We start from the raw sequence: 21869 nt of genomic DNA on the forward strand, positions 1-21869 counted from the left end.
CAAGTTCGATTACGGGAACCGTTTGGTCGGGAAAGCACAGCATGACAACAGCGGCATCGATGCAGTCAAACGCTAGATTTCGCGCATGCAACCGCCCCGTCTCATCTGGTTCGGGTCTGGCCCACGGGCCAACCCTTACCTCACTGGTTTGTCTACCATCAGTGCCCATCTGCCAGCATTGCCCGGCAAACGGAATTGACGCGGCACTGCTTGGGGAAGCCGAATGATGGTGTACGGGATCGGACAGAGGCATACACACCCAGTGCGATACAATAGAGATGGAGAGCTCGGCTCCTCGCAACCCTCCACTTGTGTGTGCAACCGGCCGGCAACACCGACACCACAACAATAAACACAGTGCAGACTTATCCTATAGGGCCACGAGCACTACCAAGTTCCAGCCACTGAGAGGGCGGACAACACAAACGGACAAGATGAAACACCCATGATCACGTTCGTTGCAGAATCATGATAACCCACACACACCTGCGTGCGCGCACATACACACCTCCATTTCTGGGTTCCAATCTGGTTAGCTAGGCGAGCATGGGACAATGGCTCGCGCGCACCCGTCGATAACGCATGGCAATGAGTCCGTTCGCCCTTCAACTCGGGATGGACAACCCCATTGACGCGAAGCGCTTTCTTTTCGAGAACAATCCTTGTTCTTTCCTGGGAAGGGAAGGGATATTATTTGATTGTCTATGCGTCGCTGTCACATATCATTTCTGGCATCCGAACTCGACAATAATCCATTGCAATCAGCATTATATTGTAGTCAAACTATTGGAACTGAACGCCGGAAGAAGGAAAAAAAACCCCAACCTCCACGATATCGAGCCGCGAATCAATAGTCATCTGTTCAAGCGAGCTGAGCGCGGCATTCACAATTGCTGGACTTGGGACAATGTTGGAGGGTTGGTCCGTCACGGGCAAACCACCTCCACCGCGCGCCAGATCTATCCTTGCTACCCGATCCGCCAGTGGGCTGCCGCTATGCCCAAGAAAGATCCGGTTCTGTAATGCTGGCTGCCGTTCACCGCCACATTGGGTTTCTTTGTGTCACCGACAATTTGTTGTTTTGGTCGAGTAGTGCGAATTCGATCTTTGTCGCCCATCTCTACACGGGAGGAGGCGCTAGTGCTAGACGACGAAGCACGAGGAGAAGGGTCTTCGTTCTAACCAAGCCAAACCCAACGAGGAAATACAGATGACGACAGAGACAAAAGGAGTGCACGTATCAAAAAGAAAAAAAAAAGCAGCTTTTCTGCTCCAGGATTGCCTGAGCTTATCCAAACGCTCGCGACCTTATGGAAGAACAGTGTACTTATCCGCCCATACCTTTTTTTTTTTTTTCGGGGGGTTTTCGGTTTTTTTTTTTTTTTTTTTTTTTTTGCATGACCATCCATCAGTTCCTCGCAGATCGCTTATGACGTCGGGATCAGTCATGGTGCGGGAACAACTGATGAGGCAGCTCCGCGACAGGGATATGGACAGGCGCATAGCTAGGACAGCGCATATGCCTATACCACGCTCTGTTAAGGTAGCCGGAAGACCTACCGACAGCGAATATGTAGTCCTCCCGCCAGTTAACCTTGCCCTTGTCTCTTATCTATTTGCTGGACTACCATTGTGCAATGCTGGAAGTACTATGCGTCATGCTGTGTACAGTGTCTCGCCTTGTTGAGGGGATGAGAGACCCCAGTGCTGGGCTCCCCTGGGTTGTCCCCCTCTTTGAGCAGCGTAAAGCTACGGATGCAAGGCCAGCAAACGAATGATATTTGTCGTAGGGACGCGGCGACGAGGATTTCCCAATAAAATTATTTCTTTTGGACGTCAGCCCCGGGATGGAATGCACCCCCAGCCGAGCGGTGCTTAGCGGGCTGGCAGACGAGTACTGATTTTGTCGAGTGCTTTTTTTGATAGGTTCTCGGATCATTTGGAACCACCAGCGTGGAAATCGACATACATGTACTTCAGCTCACTTGACCTGCTTAGTCGCGGAGGAACAACAGCGGCTGTGCCAAGTATCCGCAATCCTCGCGAGTAGCAGACGTTGGCTAGGATATCAGAAGCAGATATTTGCAAACCGGAGCGGAGCGAACAATGCTCAAAATGGCATTGTGTGACAAATCCGCTCTACAGTGAACTCGGGCTCTGCTATTCTATCATCTGTTTAGGTGCAAACGCAAGAACAATCGATGGACAAGTACGAAAAATGGCATCGATGTTCTTCCTTTTTTGGCTTCTTGGTTGATTTCTTCAGACAACGACAGACCAGACATACCGGATCGACTGGTGTCGGCCAACTCTGCCAACTCTGCCATCCTGCCGCCGCGCCCAAGTGGAGGGTTGATTCGAGGTTCCGACGTTTTTTTTTCTCCGCATGTTGGAGCCCCGGTCCTTGATCGATGAGCTGGATAGCTGGCCGAACCCCCCCCCCCCCCCGTCCTGCCCAGCCCACAGCCGTATGTATGTCATCTACCGAGTGATACCTAGAGGCCGGAGCAGCGGCCGGCGGGGAAGCTCCAGGGTCGACGGCTCGTGTTCAGCGCAAGTAGCGATGACTGCCCTATTCACGACGTCGTTGAGAGAGAGTGAGATACTCTAGCTAACCCGAGTTAAGGACGAACGATCGATTACATCGATACCTATCTAAGCGGCGGTGAGATGCTTTATCCAAGTTGCTGACGGCCTCGAATCGGTTCACGCTGGGCATGGATAGTCAGCGGCGGTGCCAGAAGACGGCACGCTAGGCTAGGGCAGGGCAGCAAAGCATTCATCTTTCATGTCTGCCCACCAGATTGCCAGCTGACCGACACGTCTCAATTTTCAATGTCCACGCTCTCCGGTAGATTGGGTACCAGCAGCCATCTTAGTACGAAACTAGTTCCTAGCTTGGGTAAGGTAGCGTGGGAGTTTCTGGCTGTGACCTCCTGGGAGTTTAGACCAGGTACCTTGCGGTGTGATGCCCGCAATGCGCTGCTTCGCCTTGGACAAGGCAAGATGGGTACTTTCTCCTTTTCTTCCCTTTTTTTTAAAAAAAGAGAGGGGGAGGGGGGATACCCACGGACGGAGGTGCTAATTCATCCCCTGCTGCCTTGAGACTGTTTGCTTGCCTTAGTAGCGATTGCACGGTCCTCGTACCTCGCGGTCCCTCGTCCCAAGGCCTGTGGAATGTTGCAGGACAAATGTCCTAGCGCACCTGGTAAAAGGGTATCCGGGAGAAGCAAATTACCAGCGGCCGAAAGATGATGGATGAGAAAGCAGGGAAAGACAAGCAGCTAGTACGATATCTTGGTGCCTGCAGAATCGGGGGTTCATACTGCGGTACGTACCTAGCACGGTTTCTTGAGCACTAGGGGCCACTCTTTCGGAAGGAGCTTCTGAGTTCGGGAAAGAGAAAGAAAGAACAAATAAATAAAAAAAGATCAGAAAAAGAAATTGAGGCAGCAAGGAGAGAAACCATTGGCTTCGCACAGCATCCCTTCTGTTCTCCCGGGGCAAACGTCTCCCATCCCGACGCGCCATGCCCAATGTTAGATGCCGTCCCGGATTGTTCCACGTTGTCACCACCAAATCTTTGTACAACCATCCTACAATCATGCCGCCTCTTCTCCTACACGCCTACTTCCCCGAATGGCCACTATAATTACCTCTTTTCTTCTGCCACTGGCCTTTGGTTGCTCCCTTATGTACAGCCCCGTCGTCATGTCAGGCACCGATGCCGTGGCGGCTGGCCCAGCTCAAGGCCCTGGGAAACAACAGACACACACAGTGAACACTCCAATCAAGCCGTTTGTGGCTTGGCCGAAGCCGAACAACGACGTCGTGGCCGCCTCGCCGACATGGTGGGTAGTGGTGACCCGACCATGGATGGCGCTGGTGCGGAGAATAAAAAAAAAGTATTCAGAAGGTAGGGAACAACCACACACCCCAAAGGATGCGACGACCAGAAAAGGGCTGCTGGAAAGCCGCTAGCCAGCAAAGCAACGAGCAGGCATGTCCCAGGTTTACATGGCGATCATGGTTCACGGCAACTTGATGCAGCCAGACCACAAGCTCACCACTGGGCTGTCCGCCGCGGGAAATCGGTACCGCCCCGGTCCTTGGAAGTTTTTGCTGGACAGACGCTGCACGCTGCGCTGCGCTGCATATCTGACCGCCAGTTCATCATCAGACCAAGGGCTAGGCCGAGTAGCATCAGCATCAGCATCAGCAGTAGCAAGGCAGGGTAAGGCAAGGCAAGGCGAAGCAGGGACCGGTGAACGAGACAGAAAGGGAGACAACCCCAGGACAAAGGCAAGACAGACTTCGTAAAGGCTGTTCCTGGCTCTCCGTCATGGACATGGGGAATGCTTCTGGGGTAGGCATGAAGGGCATTGATCAAATGTTTCTCAAGTCAACCTAGCCCCAGCCTACTCGCGCATAGTCAACCGCCCCCGACGACTCGCTCGGCAGTGGCGTATTGTCATCGTCGTCGTTGGCTCTCCGGCCTTGTCGGGGCAAGCCTCATCTTGCGCTCATTGTGCCGACCGCACAGACATTGGGCTCGCTCGCTGCAACTGTTCTTCGCTCTTGTTCTCCCGCTGCCGTTGCCGCTGACAGATGCAGCGCGCTGCACTGCGCAGCACTGCCGGCTTCCCAGACTGCTCAGCTCACCACCACACCCCCCCGCCGACTGTCAATTTGGCACTAGCACTCGCCGCGGAAGGGAGCCGCCCAAGACAAGCCCAAGACATACAATGCAGCCTGATTGCTTGACCCATTGAACCCGTTGGAATCGGCGAGCAACACAAGCAAAATCCAGCAAGCTGCCAGAGATACGCACAGGCGATGCGATGGCGGAGGTGTCCCCCCAACCAAAGGAGAGCGGAGCAGACCGCAGTTCATAACAGCAGTTCCTCCAAGTGTGCCAGGCCAAGCATCGGAACCCTCGTTGCCCCCCCTTCGGCCGACCCATCATCCCTCAGAGTTGCTTCTTCCGCCGGTGCCCCAGCCTCCGGTTCTCCAGGTGGTTCTTGACACCTCGCCATCTTGTTGTTCGACAATGGGTGCTGTCATGCTTTCGCATTTGACTTCTACGAGCGCGTGCCGGACTCAAGAGGCCAGCCAACCACCGGGGCACGAGCACGAAGCTACCCGCTGCCTCCGGAATCACAAGAAGCACTTGCGAGGCTCTCCCCCGCCAGCTGCCAGACAGATCATCAGCCGGCGCGAGGAGGATCCCAACAAGCCTATCCACAACCCACCAGCGCATGTGCAATGTCCACTCGAACTCTTCACTGCATCAGCAACCACAGGTTTCAAACATGGGCCCCACAGCGCCCGTATGCGGTTTCGTGACAAACTGCTGCCCACCACATCCCGCCCTCTCCACGCCGCTTGTCTTGCCCTAAACACACATTCCTCGCGCCCATTGCCCGGTCCCGTCGGGACCCTAGGATGAGATGGGCCATGCACACTTGACGACCTCTTCAAATTTCCTGCCCCCGTCGACCGGATTCCCACCAGTCTCCAATTCGATTCGGTGACCAGCGAGGGAGCTGTGACCAACTGTGTCCATTGTAAACGGACACGAACCAAGCCTTAACCGAGCAACCTCTACTATCGGGGAACCTGCCATTCAGCTTGCGCCATTGACTTGGCTTTGACGCTGCATTAAACGCGCTGGGCCAGGCGTGCCAGGGTTGGGTTGTGGACTCTCTCTTTCCGACCAGAGGCTCTATGCATGAAGTCGTGGCCGTACCATTCGCATCTAGTCCGGTAGCGGCCCTTGACCTAGTACTTTGGATTTCGATCCTTTAATCCCTATTTTTTTTCCTTTGGTTTTTTTCCTACCCTCCCTCTGGCCTCTCCTACGTCCAGGACCCCTCTTGAACGGAGCTGCAGTCTAGGGTGTCGACATACGGGAGAACACCAACCCCAGGCCAGACGCTAGACAGGGCAACTTGCAGGGGGGTGTGCGTCGAAAAGAAAGCATGGCTACCACCTGGTGTCTGTGAGTATGCTGCGGGAAGGGGGGCGTGTGTCTTTCAAACATGTGCTCAACTTTGCCATCCATGTCGGTTCCCAAACCATGCCTGGGCGAACTCGCCCTTCATGAGCCTTATTCGACCACCTCCACCGCATCGCATTCTTCAATGAGGGCAGGGCAACAGACGGACTGGCTCGGGCAAGGCAAGGAACGGACGGTACCAACAAGATCCCGTCATCTGCCACAGGTCACTCCCTCCCTATATGCGAGCTTGACATATATGCTCTGCCCTATTACTACGTTCACTGCTGCCCACTGCCGGTTGCTGCTTATGCTGGTGCTGTTTTGCAAAAGCTAACCAACCTATGCCCTTGCCAAACACACACACACACACACACTCAGTCACACACCTCTTCACGCGCCCGCGCGCACACACACACCACGCACACAGCACACACACACACACTGCCCATCCGTACCCAAACCTCCTTCTCGTCGTCTCTTTCTTCTCCACAGTCGCGGTGGCTCTATCACTGCTGGGCTCGTCACTATCGTCCTGGTTCTCAATTATTCTCACACACCCTTCACACGCCCCTCCCTTGCTCCCACTCAGTCTCCTCTCGTTTCTTCTTCGATGACTTTCCTCTCATCAGTTTAAGAGTCTTTTGGCGCTGTCTGTCACTTTGTTAATCAGACCCCGGCATCCGTCCCCCACCTCCTCCTCCACCTCTTCAACCCATCACCGTCCCTCCAACTATTACTTTCTTGATCCATTTTAATTCTTTTCTCTTCCATTCACAAACTGCAGCACCGCAAGTTCCCGACGTGGACTGGCTTGTACCTTGCTTCGTTGGCCTCTACCGACTTTCCGTAGGAGAAGGATGACTTGACTCTGGCAAAGCTTCTATTTCTGATGAAGACTTCTAGCAGCCTAGTTTGACTGACGTATACTGCCGCCGCCGCCCTCTTTTCTGTCCGCCCGCCCGCCCGCCTGCCTGCCTCGACACCGAGCAAGCTCTTTTCGCCGATCATTGGTCGCCAGCCTCTCGAACTGGCCCAATCATGTTCATGACTTCCTTCCAAACCTCCAGCTACGCCGCCATCTTGATCTAAACTCAGGTCTCTCCCCCCCTTCGTATACTTTTCTTCCTTTCTCTACCCATAAGGATACACGGAGCCCTTTTTCAACACCGTCGTCAATATTCGTCCACTGTCCAGCCACGGCAGATCCACGAGAACTTTGCTACCCTTCACCATTTCAGCAACGGAACCATTACCACTAATCATTCACCATCACCCTTTGGTCCTGTCCTTAACCCACCTTTGACGCATACCGAACGAGTCGACTTTGCGCCAGAGCTTTGCCTGCGAAGCAGATTGTCTTCTCGACGAGCATCGAACAGCCCGTCCCAGTCACGAATTTGGTCGGGTCAACTAACCGACCATCGCAACCTCAGCTCCCTTTCAAGAACTGCCCATCTTTGGGTGGTGCCACACAAACCGAAAAGCTGGCGCGCGTCTATCGCGCCCATGACACAAGACCGTATCCAACCTACCTAGGCGGCAAAACCGTCACCGTGGATATCGCGTCTCTCCTAAAGGCTCCCGACTCAGATGAGTCCTCCACTGCTCCGCCTCAACACATCCGATCTTCGTCAGTCCCCTCCACAACCGCAACCACGGCGGCCATAGCGCCTGTCAGCGGGCTGCCTCCGTATGTCCCGCCACCCGTAGCAACGGGCCTGGCTGCGAGCGGCAAACGCGCCATGCCGCCGCATGTAGCGGAGTCACCGGCTAAGAAGCAGAGCAAGTGGTCGCCGGAAGAAGATGCATTGATCATCGAACTCCGGGGGAGCGGGATGAAATGGGAGGATATTTCGAAACGCCTACCAGGGCGGAGTGCCATCAGTTGTCGACTTCACTACCAGAACTACCTCGAGAGACGGAGCGAATGGGACGAGGAGCGCAAGAACAAGCTTGCACGACTGTATGAGAGGTACGGCATGGGCGTGGCAACTTCACGAGAAACTGCGGGTTTCGTTGCCTACAGGACAGGAGAGGCTAACGTGCTACTTAGATTTAAACCTGAAATGTGGGCAAAGGTTGCGGAAGAGATGGCGGTCCCTTGGCGGGCCGCAGAGGCCATGCACTGGCAGCTCGGCGAGGCCGACATGGCCCGGAGAGCCGGCGTAGTACCATTTTCTCTGACGGCAGTCAATGTCGATCAACCGGGTCCCGGCCACCGACACTCGCCTTCTCGTGGTCACATGCACTCCCAGTCTCAGGGCAGCCTGCCCCGGGACATTGGCGGACCCTCTCCACGATACGGCCGGCCACCGCCACCCGGCATATCGCCGATCCCCAGCGGCCGTGCCATCGCTGCCCGGCGAGAGAGCATTCCTGGAAGGTCACAACTGGGACCGGACCCGAACGAGGGCGTGACACTGGCGGGGATCGGACCGGGCGGCCCAGGGCTAGCACCGATCCAAGGACTCCCGCCGAGCCGAGGTTCAGGAATGCTTCCGGGAGTCGCCGAACTGACAACCGGCGTGAGCCCTTACAGCACCCCGGCATACGCGATGGGCGGTATGCCCACAGCGAGCCCTGTACCCAGCGCGAGAGCCAGCCCAGGGCCGTTGCTGCCCGCCCTCCACTACCAACCCCACGAGCCGGCAGGCTCGAAGCGACGAGCGAGCCCGGGTACGGAGATGGGTGCACGAGAGACGAGCCGACGGCGACATTTGGATCCCCGCCAGGAGGAGATGGAACGGCGACGCCTAGTATGACTGTAGGGCAGGTAAAGGTCGGTGCGGCGAACTTGGAGTTGGGAACAAAATTCTTTCTGGGGGGCTGACTTGGGACGTTTCTCCTTTTTTTTGTGTCTTTTCATGATGGCATGGGAAACCTCCGAGGAATGTCTTTTATTTTTTAAACGTGTGCAGGGGAAGGGACCTGACACGACACGGGAACACAGCATGTTGCATCGGAATCGGAGCAAAACTTTGTCTCACCGCCCCTTTTTTTTCTTTCCCTCCACCCCTACTTCTCATACAAGACAACAACAGCAGCAGCAACAACAACAACAACAACATCGTTACCATTGGGGCGTTGTCGCTTCCTGGGTACCAAGTCCCCCCTCCTCCCCCTTCTTTTCGCGGTGGCAGCAGCCTCGTCTCCGAGGATACGTCTCCCAAGGACCGCCTTCTTCTTCGTGTCATTTTACTTACCGGTGGATTTATTTACTTGGCTTTATTTTTTTATTTTATTTTTGGCCCTTGCTTCTTTTTGATTCTTTGTCTTTTCTTGGTCAACATTTCTCAGCCGGCGGCGCGCGGTGCGGTGTGCAAGAGAAACCCAAAATTCGGGCTGTTGGGTTTCCACGGTACCTGGCAGGGGCAAGTGTGGAGAGGGAGGGGGGAGGGGGGACAGGGGCAGGATCATTCATAGCCAGAAACCGATGGCTGGGTTGGAGGATTCGGGAGGGAGCACAAGAGAGAAGAGAGAGTAAGAGAGAGAGAGAGAGAGAGAGGAAGAGAAGGTTAAGACAGGGAGGCGGTGTGCGTGCGTGTGTTGGTTTCGTCTGTATGTATTGTTTGGGCAGCGGAAGGAAGCGAAAGCGAGAGAGCAACGGAATATTGTCACTTTACGAAGAGATGGGAAACGGTCATGATAGAATTTCAGGTCCCTAGATCACTTTTCTTTCCCTCCCCTCCCCCGCCTTTTTTGTTTTGCTTTGTTTGCATCCCTTGTCTCCCTCGTCTTCCTCCGCCGCCCGATATTCTTTTTGTTTTATTTAGATTTTTTTTATACAAAAAAAATCGATCTCAAGAGTCCCGGCAGCAGATCACCCACCAGTTGTCCCTCACGTAGCCGCTCTCGAGCACCCTGCCTCCCACTTCCACAACGTCCTCCTCCAGCTCCCCCTGGCGATAGAGGTGGTAATACCTCTGAAACGTCACGTCCTGGGACTGCGGCGGCTGCTGGGGCTGCTGGGGCTGGGCCTTGCCCTTGGTGACCCAGGGCACGAGCTGGTCCTGCGCGGCGCCGGCGTCCCACCCGCGCCTGCTGCTGCTCTGCTCGAGGGCCCAGACGTAGACGAGGACCTTGCCGGTGCCGGGGCGGACGGCGGCCAGCAGCGCGGCGACGGCGGCCTGGCGCCGCTGGCGGGTGGAGAGGTGGTGGACGACGGCGATGGAGATGGCGAAGTCGAAGGCGGACTCGCGGTACGGCAGGGCCAGGGAGTCGGCGACGAGGACCTGGTTCTTTGGGGGCCGTGGCGGCGCGGGCGCGGGCGCGGGCGCGGAAGAGTCTGCCGGGGTCTCGGACGGAGGGGCGTTCTTGTTCTTGTTCTTCTTCTTGGAGCCGCTGGCTGCTCCAGCTCCAGCAGCAGCAGCAGCAGTAGCCGGGCTGTTGTCGTCGAAAAACGGCGGCTGGTAGTCGCGCGCCAGCGAGACGAGGTTCGCGCTCCGGTCCGAGGCGATGATGAAGAGAGACGGGTTGACGGCGAGGTACTTGCCGTTGCCGCAGCCGGCATCGAGGCCGACGGACCCGGGGGGCAGGGAGAGCAGGAAGGAGGCGACGAGGGGCCAGGGCTTGTAGCGGGTGGAGGAGAAGTGCGGGGCGATGGCCTCGTAGACGTTGTGGACGTGGCGAGACTCGTAGGACGCCGCGTCCTCTCCCGGGAGCCGCTGCAGAGACGTTTCCTCTGCCGGCTGCTGCTGGGCTCCCGCCGCTGCCGACGAGGCTTGAGGGGCGGCATCATGTTGGGCGCTGCTGGACAAGGCGGAGGAGTCGCCGAGAGCGGAAGGGACTTCCGGCGAATGGGGATCGGTGGCAGGCGCGGCCGGCAGGCCGGCGCCGGGCTGGGGGCCGGATGACAGACCCATGTTGGGCTCTGTTCTTTTTCGCGGGCTGGTTATGGCGGTACTTTGGCACCTTTTTTTTTTCTCTCCCCGGCTTCCACGGCGCAACTAGTTTCTCTTCTTAGAGTCGACCCTTGTCGACACGGAAAAGCTCCCCTTAGTTTGTCCTGCTGAGAGAGCTTCTCTGCTCTGTTCTTGGATCAGCCTCAGGGGGTGCGGGGGGCGGGAAAAGCTCCTCGGAGAGTGCGAGCGTAGGGAAGGAGGGTGGGAAATCCGCAACCAGGGCCCTGGTCTGCGGTCCCGTTAAGGTTGGTATGCGTTTGGGATAGCGCCCGCTGAGAAATTCGTAGCGTTTAGGGGGGGTGCGGGCGTCTGTGTCCTTTGCGCCGGCGTATGTTTGCCCGATAAACTACTACTGGGGGCGGCTTCTATGCAAGGAAGAAGTAAGTCCTGCGAAGAGGTAGCGAGCAAAAGGGCAGGCGAGGATCGTGCGCTGCAGGTCTTAGGGCGGGTGGGTGTGGTTGCAGAGGGCAGGGAAAAAAAAGGGCGTTTGGGAAGGCTTAGCTAGAGAGAGCCCAGAGGGATGGAGAGAAAATGCCGATTGGGGGGAGGATTGTCTGAGCGTGCGTTGTGTGGCGCCCCGCCAGTTTGCACTGAGGCTTGAGGAGGTGTGGTGGGAAAAACCAAACGGAAAGCGTTGTGCGGTGGGTCCATTCTTACAACAAAGGTCGGGGAAACGCGGTACGGTGCGGCGCGGTACCGCTGGACTCGAACGGGGGTGCGTTCCGGGATTGGGGCGGGGGGTCCTACCTTGTCCGGCTCGGCGTACGCCGAGTCCAGGCCTCGGGCCTGTCGAGTCCCTCCAGAGCAAAGGCAATTGCTCGAACGAGCCAACCTCCCAAGCCACCCGTCGTTCGCCATGCATTGGTAATTGAGGTCATATTCCAAGGGGAGAACCAAAGAGATTCGACCCATGGTGTTTGCCCCTTTTAACCTTGTCTCTCTCTTTCGGCCTGTCGAGTGTATATAGGAGGGGAGTGCACCGAGAGATCCAAGCCCGGGTGCGAAGGGGTATACACAAGAGAGACATGAAAAAAAGAGGCAAAACAAGAGGGTCGTTGCATTCCTGACCGGGGATCAAACGAAATTCGGGGTTCCGAGGGCTCGGTACGAACGGATGGAGATCACCCTAGATGATTTTGCGTGATTACCGCCAGGGATCTTGAGCCGTCGGTTGGAGCTCCTCCCAAGCCTTTGCCCTCCTCGACCGGCACCCATTCCGGGAATCGTTCGAGACGGATGGGGACGCCGAAAATAAAAAGGAGGCGCGGGCAGGGGAGGCGACAATGTTTGCCAGAATCGGTGAACCCGCGGGTCTCTGCATCCTAGAATTTATTACCTGCTGCAGTCCTGGACATAGTACCGTGGCTTTTCTCACTCTCTCTCTTACCCCCTTATTTTGGCGACGTCAGATTCAGGTGAACCGTTGTCGCCCCGTATGGTTGGGACCGAAATTAATCTCCGATCGACGAGAAGCGAAAGGGTGTGCAGCAAATTGTGTGTGTGTGTGTGTGTGCTGCAGCGACCGCTAGTACAAGTTTGCCTTCCCCCCTGCCCCCCTTCCCCATGCCTTCTTGCGTGCATTCCATTTTGCGGCCTGCCAGAAACGACGAAGGGGTGGCACTACCTACGGTCGGTTCTTGCCCCAGAAAGTGAACATCCTCCACGGCCACGCCTGGAATTTGTGCCAGTGCGACGGGACATGATGAACTGTGTCTGAGATATTTGAGGTCATGTCTTGTTTGTCATTTGGAGACACTTCGTCCCCGCGCGGCTTCCGACGTTACCCTCGAGGATGACGAGGGATGGATGCAGGGGAGGGCTCTTGGGGAGGGGTGTGAGTAGTGCAAACATACAAATAGGGACGGCTCTCTTCCCTACACCTTGTCGCCAATACATACCCGCGCAAAGGGGAAATGAAAACATGTTGATCTGAAGCGGTCGCAGGACTGTAATAAAAAAAATCGCTTGTTTCATTAGGCTCCGTAGCCCGCCTCCGTCCCGGTCCGAGACAACGGATCGGGGAGGCGGGGCCGAGTCCCCGGGCACGGGTCCCGATGCCGCATCTTCTATAAGATGAGGCACTCTGCATCTACGGCCGGGTTACACGCTCATGTACCTTCCGATACCTCCCATGTTTATAATCTAGCATCCTCCGCCGAAGAATCTCAACTCAAGCATTGCCCAGGTTCAGCGGGCTCTTGGGGTCGAACTCGTGGGTGGTGATGAGGTCAGGGTACTGGATGCCGCCCTGCTTGATCACGGTGTCCATCGTCTCCATGATAACAAGACTCTCCGACAGCGGCAACGTGGCGCTCTCGAGCTTCCCGTCACGCAGGCAGCGCGCGCACTCGTCGGCCTCCCAGAACATGCCGTGGCCCCAGTCGCGGGCGGTGTCCTTGGGGATCGGGCAGTCGACGACCTCGACCTCCTTGACACCCTTCTTGATGACCTTGTACGACAACGGCCGGTAGGCCGGGTGCGCGACCTGGATCTCTCCCTTGGAACCCTGAATCCGGATTGCCGGGGCGGTGTTGCCCTCGCCGTCGGGGGCGGTGTCCACGCGCATCGAAGTCGTGGCGATGCCCGTCAGTTGGTGCTTGGGGAAGTTGAGGATGATGGCGGTGGACTCGTCGGCTCCCGTGACAGGGTACTTTTGCACCGACGACACGACCTCGGGGGCCTCCTTCTCGGCCTCGGGCTGCAGGTGGTACAGCGTCTGGAACAGCCACGTCAGGGAGTAGATGCCCAGGTCCAGAAGGGCGCCGCCTGCCAGGTCCGGGTTCACCATACGGTGCGAGTCCGGGAACGACAGCTTGTCCGAGTCCTCGGCGTTGGCGTTGAACGACAGGTCGGCAGTGGTGCGGTAGACCTTGCCAATGGCGCCGCTGGAGATGAGCTCGCGGATCTTGATACTGAGGGGGAAGTAGCGGGTCCAGACGGCCTCCATGAAGAAGACGTTCTTGGCGCGGGCCGTCTCGATGAGGCGGCGGGTCTGTTCTGCCGTGACGGTCAAGGCCTTCTCGCAGAGCACGTTCTTGCCGGCGTCGAGGGCCAGCATGGCGTTCTGGAAGTGGTGGGAGTGCGGGGTGGCGACGTAGATGATGTCGACATTGGGATCGCGGACGAGCTCGGCGTACGAGCCGTAGACGGTGGTGTCCGAGGGGGCGTCGATCTTGGCGATGAAGTCGCGCGCCTTTTGGGCGTCTCGGGACGACGAGACGGCGGCGATCTTGTGGGCGATGTCGGTAACATCGCGGGAGGCCGGGTTTGTCAGGAGGTCCTTGCAGAAGGCTTGAGAGCCCAGTTAGTTCTCGTGGCCCACAAGCGTTAAGAGAAGTCGGGGCTCGGAGCTGTTGTTTGGGACGGGTGGCTTACTCTCGGCGATCCAGCCGGTGGCCATGATGCCCCAGTTGATTGTGTGTGGCGCCATCTTGGATACGGGTATAGACGAAGAAGAAAAAAAGGAGCAGGTGCGATTTGAGATGCAAACGCTATGAGAATCCAAACAAGAATGCCAATGGCGTGGATTTTAAATGCGCGACGAAGCGGAGGAGAGCAGCAGCAGGCAAGCTTGGGTGGAAAGGGAGCGAATCGGCGAGTACATCTTTTCCCTTTTCAATCCCGCCGCCATCCACACGCGCCCCTGCACTCTGGCAACCCTCGGAGGATGTTGCTGCGGGGTACAAGAACAGAAAAAAAAAACAGGGGCATACACAATGATGCTTCTACAGCAAGGCCAAGATCATGCGACGACGCATCCCGCTCCCCTCCCCCCCTAGCACCGGGTAAATTGACCAGAAAGACTACTAAATAAGATGGCTCTTGGGCGCGGAGTAGTCCTAGACGTCAGTCCCGATACTCCGCGACGGCGCATCCCGCTAACAGACTCGCCGGGATCATGAATAATAGGAGCTACCCCACCATCCCTGGTGAACCTCGACTCTTACTCTTTCCTTTTTGGGACAATTTGGACATTGGTGAACGACAGCTTCCCCGAGGGAGGGGAGAGCGAGGCGGGGTACGTAGGTCGTCGTGGAAATTCCGTCACTACCCCGCGGCGGGGGGCCGCTTATCTTCTTATCGGCGACAAGACGTTATCTCGACCGACAATCCGCGCGAGCATCGATTTCGACGATACGAGCTGCGACGAGCTGCGACAAGCTGCCGACCTGAAGCCATTCAGCACATGAGGTTGGCATCCTAAAAGCCTGATTTGTCAGCCAACGAGCTCCTTGAATTTCGAGCTTTCCATGTTTCACCTCTCGGCCTTGATGCACGCCGCTTGAGCCTCATGTCTTGTGCCCTTTAGCAGCCACTCCATACTATACCTAGCTACATCACCACGTGTTGCAGTCTCCAATCATCGTCTGCTTCAGCCCGAAATCTCTCCATCGACAAACATAGGCAGTCAACCTCTCACATTAAGCTTTCAACCCTTGCCGCTAGGCCCAATTGCAACCATCCTCCTTTCGTTCCCCAGTCTCCCCGGCGTGTCCAGAACATCCACAATGGCCCCCACCGCCGTCGCCCCGATCCCCCGTCTAATCTACGGCACAGCCTGGAAAAAGTCTCAGACCGCGCCCCTCGTAGTCTCGGCCCTCTCCGCCGGCTTCCGCGCCCTTGATACCGCCGCGTCCCACCACTACTTCGAAGAGGGCGTTGGTGCCGGTCTCCGTACCTGGCTCTCCGCCCAGAGCCCCGGCGGTCACGCCATCCCCCGCTCATCCCTCTACATCCAGACGAAATTCTCCCCGTCACCCTCGAACCTTCCGATCCCGGACCAGGTCCACAGCTCCATCGCCTCTTCTTTCCGGAACCTCTCCGTGCCCAAGCATCTTTTTGCGTCAGAGGCTCCCTCGTCGGAGGCGGCCGCCAAGGATCCCTCCGTGGCGTCAGAGGAAGATCCCGACGACTTCTACCTCGACTGCGTCCTCCTCCATGCCCCCTACCCCTCCTACTCCGACACCCTCCTCGCCTGGCGCGCCCTGGAGTCCTACGTGCCCCACCGCATCCGCACGCTCGGCATCTCCAACGTCGACCTCGCCGAGCTGCGCGACCTCTGCAACGACGCCGCCGTCAAGCCCGTCGTCGTCCAGAACCGCCTGAACCCAAAAGAGGCCTACAACACCCCTGTCCGCGTCTTTTGCCGCGATAGAGGCATCAACTTCCAGTCCTTCTGGACCTTGACTGCGAACCCGCCCCTCGTCAAGAGCGATGTCGTCGGGAGCGTCGCCGCGGGCGCGGGCGTGAGCAACGAGGTCGCCATGTACGGACTTGTGCTGGGCTTGGGAGGGGTCAGCGTTCTGGATGGCACCACGAACGAGGTCCGCATGAAGGAGGACCTCGAGGGGGTTGAGAAGGTGGCGGCGTGGGCCGAGGGCGACGGGGCAAACGTCTGGCACGAGAGCTTGACGGCGCTCAAGGCGATCCTGGGCGATACGGAAGAGGGTGCCTAGGTGGGAACCAAGAAGCAGGCATGAAAATATTTAAAGATACCCGGTAATAGTCTATTTGACCGGAGAAACACCTCCGCAAATCGCGGAGAAACGCCCAAGAATGCAATTTGTCCTGGGTATTCCGTATTTCCTAGCGTCCCCTTCCCCTCCCCCCCAGAGCTTTGAATTGGCTCTCATGCCAGACATCATCTTTTCCCTGATGCTGTTACTAGCCCAAAAGTCCAGGTCGTACCTGGTAGAACGAGAACTCGCTGTGGTATCCTCAACCCCCAACAAAAGAAAAGCCCCAGCCGAGATGACCACCATGTGGTCTGCAAACCCAAACCCTTGTATCCTGTCGAGTCATAATTATATAAGAAACGGTGCTCGTGCAATGTCATTAATCATCAGCGTTGTACTCTTGGTCATCGACCAGCACAACAACCGTCAACGTCGCCGCGTACGCCTCGCGAATGGCGCATGCCATGCTGTCAAGAGTTAGTCAGGTACCGGTCGGGCGGCGGCACGGAACATACCATGTCTTTCGAATGTCGGCAATCACGGCACTCAGACCCCAATGTGAACACCAAGCTCTTGCCAAGACCTCGTTGTCCCTGACTCCGAATGCTTCCACCACTAACACCTGTTCTTCATCAACATGGTCCTGGCTGCTCCCCGTGTGCGGGCCTCCTGTGGAGCCGGTTCTGGAGGTACGCGCGCTTGGGGACTGCCCGTACAATCCACCCCAGTCCCTTACGTTCATGATCTCGTCCGCCTTCACGGTCTGGAAGACGTAGTCGAAGAACAGGGGGTGCGGACCGTCCGAACAGGGCCACGCAGATATGAAGGAGACGTCGTAGGTGAGGCGCATGGGCCAAGAAACCCCATCGACGGCGAACTGGACTGTAGCATCGAATACTTTCGGCGCTGGCTTGGGTTCTTGAAAGCGATCGGGGACGGCCTTGAAGCTGAGCAGTTCAATACGCACTGTATCGACAATGTCGTCTGCGTCCGGGGCTATGAGCTTATATTCTTTCACCGGAAACACCTCTGCCGGTGGCCCAAGAGGATCGGATCGCTCGCACATAGATTGGACGTCCTCAGGTGTCATGCGTTGGCGAGGACGGCGTGACCGTATGCGCGCAATTTGCGACCGGCCCAGATCGGCCGTCGGACGGGCTGGCCCGACCCAGCCTGCCAAGGATCGACAGGTTGGGGCCAGAACCTTGCCGACAATGGAAGAAGCGGTCCAGTAGGTGTAGCTGTTCCTATACTGAAACCCACAGTGGGGGTGAAGGTGCGTTAGAAGGGCAAGGGAGTCGGTGGCTCTATCAGGGTCGATGTCTATCAGAGTGTTCATGATGAGAAATGGGAATGTGGACTTTCTGAGGGTCAGCAAAGGCACGAAACATCTGCCGGAGGAAGACGGGACTTACACCCGGGAGTACAAGGCCGCTGAAGAATGCCAAGGCGTCAGAGCTGATGATGTCCAGAGTCGCGTCCATATCTCGCTTCTTCATCCTATCAAGAGTTTGGCCCAGGTTTGGCCATTTCATCATCTGAGCAAAGCGCCGCAGCATTTTGATCTGCCGTTTCTTGAGCCTGAAACGTAGGTTGACTGTTGCACGTTAGATCGGGTCCAACAAGGACGAGGATTCAATCGCTTACTGTTGTCCACCGTCTTCCCATACCCTTCGACCCTCACATGCTCCCGCCAACGTCGTGCAACTGCAAGATCCCACTGGATGGTGGGCGGCAGTTGGGGCAGCAATTTCTCCTTGGCCCATTCTCCATGCAGCCTCGAGCTTATGCGTAGGTCCAGTTCCATGCTGAGTAGCAGTTGATGGCAAAATTTGTGATACTGCTGTTGACTTGAATGGCTTGGGTTGAAGATGAAACGGGCAACAACTTGATTCTTGGGGTTCGTGAAGTCGATCCAGTCCGGCCGCGACAGCACCATGATCAGATCGGTAATCTGCTTATCGAGTGTTCTGTGCGGGTTCAGTAACTTGTCGGGGTCGCGGAGAAAGCGGCGATATAAGCTTTTGTACATCCACTCCTCGTCGTCATCCTCCAAGCCAGATTCCAGCTCCTTGAGACGCTCAAAAATGCGGCCAAGGTCTACATCTCGCGGCGTCACGCCGGAATCCCTCAGGGCAATGGTCGGAGGTATCACGCTGGATATGGAAGCCCATTGGTTCAGTGTGATGGTGCCGGGCTGCTGACCGTAGAAGAAGGAAAAGCTGGGCTGTTCTAGCGTCTCCCATGGATAGACGGCGGAACTGCCACCCTGCACGCGCAAGGTCATCAGTTGTGTCATGGAGTCGTGCAAGTTGGCTATGTCGGACTCTTCGGTTTTGTTGCCAGCGGAGGTCGTGTACAGCGCGTAGTAATGGTCTGATGCGTGAGGGACAGGGCGCTTATGGCCTTTGTGAGCGGGGGCGCCCCGCGAGACGAGTTCGATGGCATGGCCGAGGGTGAGTTCTTCTTGGCTTGACATGCCCGAGGGGGGCCATTCAGTAAGTGGCCTCTGGTCAAAAACATGGGCGTTGGGATGCGCGCGACCTTTCCCTTTGGCGCGGGCAGGATCCGGCCTCTTTGGCCTTCGCCGAGAGTTTGGGTGACCGTTTGGGGACTCTACTGTTCTGGAAGCATTGGGCACGTCGGTTGAAGACCGGCGTCTGCGCGGGACAGCATCTCCATCGCTCGCCCGGCGTGATTCCGGGGTATCCTGCAGCAAAAAGTTAGCATAACATATTCTAGATTGAGGCGCGCGCGCGCGTGGCAACGCGGTACACGGGTTATCGAACCAGTCTCCCTTTCTTTGCGAGGCTCCTGTTCCTAAAAATGTTGCCCCAAAAGCTCTTCTTCTCACTTCGGCCCTCTCGATCTCTCTCCTCTTTGACGTCGGCCATGTCTCATTAACAAATTAGGCGTAGGAAACCTCGAAGGCGGATGAGGCGCTCGAGGCAGAAATTGCGAAGCGTAAAAATCAATAATAGTTGGATGGTGCGTCGAGGCCCGGGTGAGAACGGGCGCAAGTGAACTCGTCAATCGGGGTGGCTGCGCAACATGCGCGTCACGAGGAATGCGCCTTGTCGCAGACAGTCCAGGCCGTCCAGCATCGGCTCAGTGTTCCCCGGAAAGAAATAGGTCGGTGGCTCTCGATTGTTCTGAGATCACTGGAGATATTGACACATTGTTATTGAGCCTGTTGCGATTTATTAGGGAAGGGTGGGATCAAGCGACCAAGGCGTCGTCGTCGGAGGTTGGGGGGGCAGGCAGCGGGTGTCTGTGTGAATGTCTGTGAGGGATCCGGGAAAAATCAAAGATGCAGCATCTCAAGTCGAGGTGTCCGTAAGCGCAAGGTAGGGCAGAGCCGTGCAAGTGTAACTGTGCATATGTTGCTCCCGGTCGCCAACGCAGCGGTCCGCCCGCAATCCGGCGTAATCGGGTATTAAGTTGGGAGTATATGTATGTCTTGCCGTGGCGCTCACGTCGGGCAGATCGAGGTGGTGGTGGTGGTGGTGGTTCACGTGTCGCAGCGCTGCATGAGACGACGGAGTGCGTCCGGGCGGGTCTATTGGGGGGAGGGGAGTTTTGGGGTTGGGAACGTGAGAGCTGGTGGGCAGCGATGAGAAAGGGACTGGACGGGACGGTGCGGGAACTGAGGCAAAGAGCATGCACGACGCCCGTGTTTTGCTGCCAATTTTCCCACCTTATCCAGGGCTGCAGTTGCTGCGGAACATCTCGCTAGTTCTCCTCTCCATCTCACGTTAGGTGCTGGTTCCTTGCCACAGGTTTGTTAGTCCGCACTCCCTCGTCTTAAGAAAAGGCACCGGGGGGTGGGGAGACACACGGGTTCGGTACCGCGTTCTTGTGGATGCAAATCATGTAAGTGCGTCAGTGCATGCATGCATTGCGAGGTGAGATGTTTACTTTCCTCCTCCGCAACTAGGTAGTGTGAGGTCGGGGGCAGTGAGGACAGGACGAGCTGCCAAGGTATCTCGGGGAATTGGTGGTGAAGCTGCACTTGGCCTCGTGGAATCAACATCGGGTGGCTGTGGTAAAAGCCTACTGCGAAATTGCAGGCGAGGCCCTTAGTGATAGGCCAAGCCATCGCGATGCCCGAAACCGCAACAACGAGTGAGCCTGCATGTTCGATGTCGAGGAAGGGACAGCCCAGTCTCCCTTGCCGGCATGCAAGAAATCCAAACCTGCCACGTCGTATGCCATCCCGCACTCTCCACGCACTCTGACTCGCCCAGCACCAACTCTTGGACCAGACGTCTCCCCAAGCTTCTTCGTGCCTCGTTGTTTGCCTCGCCTTTACTATTCTCGTGTGCTCTCATACGCCGAACAAACCGCTTGCCGGGGCCCGACCCAGGATCCCCAACCCTGCCTGGCGTTGACCAATATTACCGCCAACAACAAACCACCTACCTGCCTGCACCTCCGCCAGGACAGGACGGACCGACCGATGCACACAGCCTTTACCGCCCCCGTCCATGCACGTCAACAAGAGAACACATCGTCCGATGCCACTTGAGCAGTTCGACGCCCGCCCGACAACTTTTGGGTCAAGATCGGGCCCCCGTGATGCTTATTGCCTACCTGTCCAATCAACCTGATACCTTTGCTTCGGAACTGGCTCCAGACTCCAGACTCTCGTGGCCCAGATTTTCTAACGCTGCTCAGGCACCGCCATCACGGGCGACACAATCCGCCAGAGTCAAGCCTTGTGTCGCCATACCCGGCCCCGGCCCAACAGGCTCGGAAGCCCGTCGCCGGATGTCGACTCTGTCGCTTCCAGAAACCAATGTCCGACACTTCCGGCGTTCGCCCCATCCTTCTTGCTATGGCCGCCCTGCGTCCTCTGCCGCAGCATATCGTGAACTCGTCTTACGTCATCGATGCTTCGCAATCTCCTGCAGTCACCTTCTCCGAAGCTATCCCGCCGGCCGATATACGTGTTCGACCTAACGTAGTCTCATAGAACCAACAATGTTGCTCCCCACCTTGGTTCTCGGTGGACCGGTGGCCTGACCGGTTCCTTCGTTTAAAGGATCTCCCTGGTGTAACTCTGGATCTGATGTTTCGACCTGTTGCCCAGGTGGTGTGGCGGCCGGGGTCAGGGTCTATGACATTTTAAAAGGTGCTCTTCTGGATCCATATTAAGGACCCATATGCACCTCCAAATCGCTTCCGCGCGTCGGTCGCTCCATCTCGATACTCTGTATCACCGCGGCATATCTTGCCCTCTCCTTTCATGCCGCCAATGTCCTCGATATATTGAGCTGTTGTGACATTGAACCTAGCAGATGCCACGGGGAATATCCCCGGGAAACTTGGTTTCTAACATGCTCACTCACATTACACACTAACCGTCAAGGTCAAACGGGCGGGGGACGAAGGAAACCCGCGCTCTTGGACAAACTGTTGGCCACATATCAGCTCAACCCTCTGATATTACCCAGCCACAAGCCAGAGGGTCATCTGAAAAGGTAACCTAAAGCGATGGGCTGGCTCTTG

The 21869-nt window shown here is 56.9% G+C and overlaps 5 protein-coding genes across 5 annotated transcripts; 2 read left to right on the forward strand and 3 right to left on the reverse strand.

The window, feature by feature from the left end:
* Positions 1-7743: 7743 nt before the first annotated feature.
* Positions 7744-8763, forward strand: EsH8_II_001015 (SANT/Myb-like DNA-binding domain-containing protein; the record flags this gene model as incomplete). Its single annotated transcript, XM_083264313.1, has 2 exons — positions 7744-7973; positions 8055-8763. The coding sequence occupies 2 exons, from the start codon at positions 7744-7746 to the stop codon at positions 8761-8763; spliced, it is 939 nt and encodes a 312-aa protein (XP_083121635.1).
* A 1038-nt stretch (positions 8764-9801) lies between these two features.
* On the reverse strand, positions 9802-10863 carry EsH8_II_001016 (tRNA (carboxymethyluridine(34)-5-O)-methyltransferase; the record flags this gene model as incomplete). The annotated part of the gene is made up of 1 exon (XM_083264314.1): positions 9802-10863. The coding sequence occupies one exon, from the start codon at positions 10861-10863 to the stop codon at positions 9802-9804; it is 1062 nt and encodes a 353-aa protein (XP_083121636.1).
* Positions 10864-13072: 2209 nt separating this feature from the next.
* Positions 13073-14332, reverse strand: EsH8_II_001017 (Gfo/Idh/MocA family protein; the record flags this gene model as incomplete). Its single annotated transcript, XM_083264315.1, has 2 exons — positions 13073-14193; positions 14278-14332. 2 exons carry the CDS (start codon positions 14330-14332, stop codon positions 13073-13075), a joined length of 1176 nt encoding a protein of 391 aa, XP_083121637.1.
* A 1078-nt stretch (positions 14333-15410) lies between these two features.
* On the forward strand, positions 15411-16358 carry EsH8_II_001018 (NADP-dependent oxidoreductase domain-containing protein; the record flags this gene model as incomplete). Its single annotated transcript, XM_083264316.1, has 1 exon — positions 15411-16358. The coding sequence occupies one exon, from the start codon at positions 15411-15413 to the stop codon at positions 16356-16358; it is 948 nt and encodes a 315-aa protein (XP_083121638.1).
* A 379-nt stretch (positions 16359-16737) lies between these two features.
* On the reverse strand, positions 16738-19252 carry EsH8_II_001019 (uncharacterized protein; the record flags this gene model as incomplete). Its single annotated transcript, XM_083264317.1, has 5 exons — positions 16738-16825; positions 16874-17718; positions 17774-17955; positions 18006-19068; positions 19148-19252. The coding sequence occupies 5 exons, from the start codon at positions 19250-19252 to the stop codon at positions 16738-16740; spliced, it is 2283 nt and encodes a 760-aa protein (XP_083121639.1).
* Between the last annotated feature and the right edge of the window lie 2617 nt (positions 19253-21869).

The sequence above is a fragment of the Colletotrichum jinshuiense genome, chromosome 2 (genome assembly GCF_051148585.1).
Source record: "Colletotrichum jinshuiense chromosome 2, complete sequence".
Taxonomy (NCBI): domain Eukaryota; kingdom Fungi; phylum Ascomycota; class Sordariomycetes; order Glomerellales; family Glomerellaceae; genus Colletotrichum; species Colletotrichum jinshuiense.